At 45.4% G+C, this 3559-nt stretch overlaps 1 protein-coding gene across 2 annotated transcripts; it reads right to left on the bottom strand.

Annotated features, from left to right (window-relative positions):
* Window positions 1–247: 247 nt before the first annotated feature.
* LOC125714920 (protein FAM177A1-like) lies at window positions 248–3349 on the bottom strand. 2 transcript variants are annotated; one of them, XR_007383886.1, is made up of 6 exons: window positions 3192–3349; window positions 2271–2459; window positions 2106–2172; window positions 1583–1680; window positions 663–1476; window positions 248–505 (listed from the first exon to the last, which is right to left on the bottom strand). XR_007383886.1 is itself a non-coding variant. In XM_048986021.1 (5 exons), exons 1-5 carry the CDS (start codon window positions 3258–3260, stop codon window positions 1294–1296), a joined length of 606 nt encoding a protein of 201 aa, XP_048841978.1. In that variant the 5' UTR covers window positions 3261–3349; the 3' UTR covers window positions 248–1293. The 2 variants fall into 2 exon arrangements, 1 of the variants encoding a protein (XP_048841978.1); XM_048986021.1 differs by having other exon boundaries at window positions 248–1476.
* Between the last annotated feature and the right edge of the window lie 210 nt (window positions 3350–3559).

The following is a 3559-nucleotide window of genomic DNA, read 5'->3' as shown; positions in this document are numbered from 1 at the left end:
GATCACTATTAAAAGTTTTATTAAGCTGTATTATATACATAAAAAACAGAATCGTACACACACAGTTTGTACTTCCTCAAAAATAAATTATAAAGTGTTTTAACACATGAAGTGAGTTCACATTTCGTATTATTATAATGAAGCAGTAAGTGCAAACATGCTTTGGGGCTTTTCTGCCACTCTGAGTCCTGAAAACAGGTAACACCTGCAGTGCTGGGATAACCAGAGACTTTCATGAGACCCCCCCCCCCCCCCCCCCCCAAATTTCCCTTGGCTAATAAGTCAGCAATCTGAAAATGTTAATGTGAGACGTTCCACCTGACAACATGCCTGTAACCTAGAAGCTTATTTACCGGCCTAGAATACAGCAGCCTTTCCAGTGGAAGAGATCAGTTACACCTCTGGGCTGCAGCAGCTGCCGAAATCACGTACAGGTTCCAAGGAAGAGACGCGAGTGCAGCCTCGCACCAAGTCGACACGGCCATGTTAGCAGACTTAGCGAACGCTGCAACGAAAAGTTCAGACCGCATCGAACGGGCAGGCCTCTCCCAAATTCAGAGTCGCATTGAAATCAGAACACGATCAGTTCCAACATCAAAATGCAAAAACCAAAACAGTCATTTTTTTTTTCATTAAAAAAATGCATATATACTCAGTTTTACCTGTATCAGATGTCAGTCAACCAGCTTGTAACATTCACCGTTAATGACACCTTTGTGCCTGGAATGATAGAATGTCAACACAAAAAAAAAATTCACTAAATTAATTCTCACGGCACGCACAGAAGGGCGGTGCTGTAGTGCTTAGTCATATCGGGGGAATAAAGTATTCTACTGATTCTAGTGGAATTCCATAAAGTATGTGAAACATTCCTGAAAAAAAACATCCAGTGAATCACATAACATGCAAATAAATGCTCAAGCACTTAAGTGAGATTAAGGTGTACAGTGGTAGATAACCTGGTTAAACGTCAGCACCAGTGCATTGCCTTAACCTGTCCGAGTCACAGCACAAAGGTTGTTGGAGCTTGAGTTATGGTTACTCAAGGATAAAGGTCATTTAGGGTCCGTTTAACTCACACACACGCAGACAAGGAAAGTAACATCACATCTGCCAACGACTGACATTAAAAACACTTTTTTTTTTGCAGAGAGTTGGAACAAACTTGTTGTCACCAACAAGCAAAGGCACATGCATCAAAATCGGAGTGGGGGGATACGAAAGACGTGATTTTGCTAAGCTCAGGAGGGGTGTCTGTTTAACGAGTAGGCAGATAATGAGTGGGGACGTGGTTTAGGTGGAAACGGGGGTGGGGACAGTGTGGGGCTCCGCCTCCAGCTCAAAGGTGACGTTGAGAAATGAGGCGGAGCCTCCGGGCTGCTCCGTTGCGGCCTCCTGTCCTCCTTGTCGCTGCTGCTCGTCGAATCTGCGCTCGGCCTCCTCTGACATACGATTCTCCTCCTCCTCCTCTTCCTCCTGCGGTGACAGTCGAAAACAAAGGGCCGAGTCAGCAAATTCCAGCATGCTCCTGTCACGAGCTTCGAAAAGGCCTTCGCATGCAGATCCATCGCGACTGGCGTACCTCCTTCTTCATCCTGTAGTACTCGTCGATGGCGTACTGGTACTTGGGCGAGGTGATGCCAAAGAGCGAGGCCATCCTTTCTCCAAGGTAGTCACACGCTGGACACCCAGAGAAAACCCGGCTATGTTAGGAAACTTAAAACATCAATTTTACAGAACACTGATTTTCAGTCATGTTCGACGCACTTCCTGATTTAACTAACCACTGTGACTAAACCAGTTGGGCAGCCATTCTGAGCTCCCAGTGGGAGACAGCATGGAAACTTGCAAGACTCGCTCCTCCCAGAATGTCATCTTAAACGGTGTTTCTCAACCCAGCCCTCGGGGACCCCCCGACAATCCAACTCCCAGCACACTGGTACCAGGTATTTAGTGTTCAAGATTATTCGTTTTTTTTTTTTTTAATTCAGGTGCGCTGGAAGCAGGGAAGGTGCAAAGCTGTAGACTGTCTAACTCTTTTTATAATTTAAATCACATTATGAAGCTGGTCAACTGGCCCAGTTAGCAGCCTCTCCACAACTCACCCGAGAGTGTGGACGTAGCAACTCTCCACATGTAGAACCAGAAGTATGGACCCCATGTCAGCTTGGACTGTAAGGCAAATGAGCGATTACAACGGGCGACAGAAGGAGTGTGTACAACGGACAAGGTCTTTGACATTTCACCACCAGCCCCCCCCGGCAACTCACAGGCTCCACCGGTGGTGGCAGCTCCTTCTTCACCTTCTCCTCGACCTCCTCTTCATCTGTGCTGTATTCCTCCATGGTCTCCCCGCTTGCAAAGTGGATGATCCGCCGTGGGACCTTCTGCTTCTGCTGCGCCCCTTTCCCCATCTCGCCGAGCTCCACACGCTCGAAGTCCTTCGCAGGGCCTGGGCTCTGTCATGGAACAACAGGGAGACTTTGCTGAATGGGACTGACAGGCCAGCTGCAACAGCAGCCTCCTTGTTTTAGACACACTTTCTATCATGTCCGTAACAATAGGTGCTGTGGGAAGTGATAACAAGGGCAGAAAGCTAAATGTTTAATGTGAGCTCTGTTACTAGGTCATTAACATTTTGTCTTAATGCATATTTTATTTTCCATGTACTGTTTAATAAAACCATTATGAGAAATAGTTATATACTTAATATTACAGTACTGTAAATAGCAACAGATCACCCACATCTTTAAATGATTGTGGATACTGTAAGATCGATGAGAAGCAGACTTAAAATGCGATCATAATTTTAAAAGAATTTCGACGACAACCATTTCTGGTGTAATACGTACAGATAAAATTATTAAGGAATATATAATTCAAAGCCTCATGTAAGCTTGCATAAAGCACAAACCTTTAAACCTAAAACTCTACATAACGGTTATAGTCCCTATTGTCCCGTCAATGGTGACCTTTTAGTAATTATGCAATGCAAATAATAAATGATCCGATAAACACTCTAAATACTCGGTACATTCCTGTTTCACTGCCCATACGGTCAGCTGACATACTAGTTTCCTGTAACGGCAGTCGCATTTACCAGCAAAACCGCAGCCTGCCTACCGTTATGAATACAATCCGCACCTCTATAAATCTATTTTCGTCATTATAAAACGCTGCGAAATTACTACCTTCTCAGCCTCCATGGTCTGGCCCAGGGACACGTTAACGTTGGCAAGATAAAGAGACAACTCCGCCATCTCCGCCTGCTCGTGTTGTACGGCGTATAGTCGCTGTCGCCACTCTGAGCCGAAGCGCGGACCACATGCGGATGCGGAAGTGACGTCTCGCTGAGCCCCGCCCCGGAGCTTTAACTCTTTACACTCCATTCATTTTAATAAGAGAGTCTCAATGGAAATCTAAGATGCAAACTACTCCAACACTTGATTTAACTAATTTTAGGTCTATGTCAGAATTGATTCCTGTCTTGCCCCCTTCAATCAGTAATCTTTTCACCTTGCTGTCCCGTCTCCCAGGTCAGTTCTGTTCCTAATAGTGT

This window comes from Brienomyrus brachyistius, chromosome 19 (genome assembly GCF_023856365.1).
Source record: "Brienomyrus brachyistius isolate T26 chromosome 19, BBRACH_0.4, whole genome shotgun sequence".
Taxonomy (NCBI): Eukaryota; Metazoa; Chordata; class Actinopteri; order Osteoglossiformes; family Mormyridae; genus Brienomyrus; species Brienomyrus brachyistius.
This window is presented reverse-complemented; position numbering and strand designations above follow the sequence as displayed.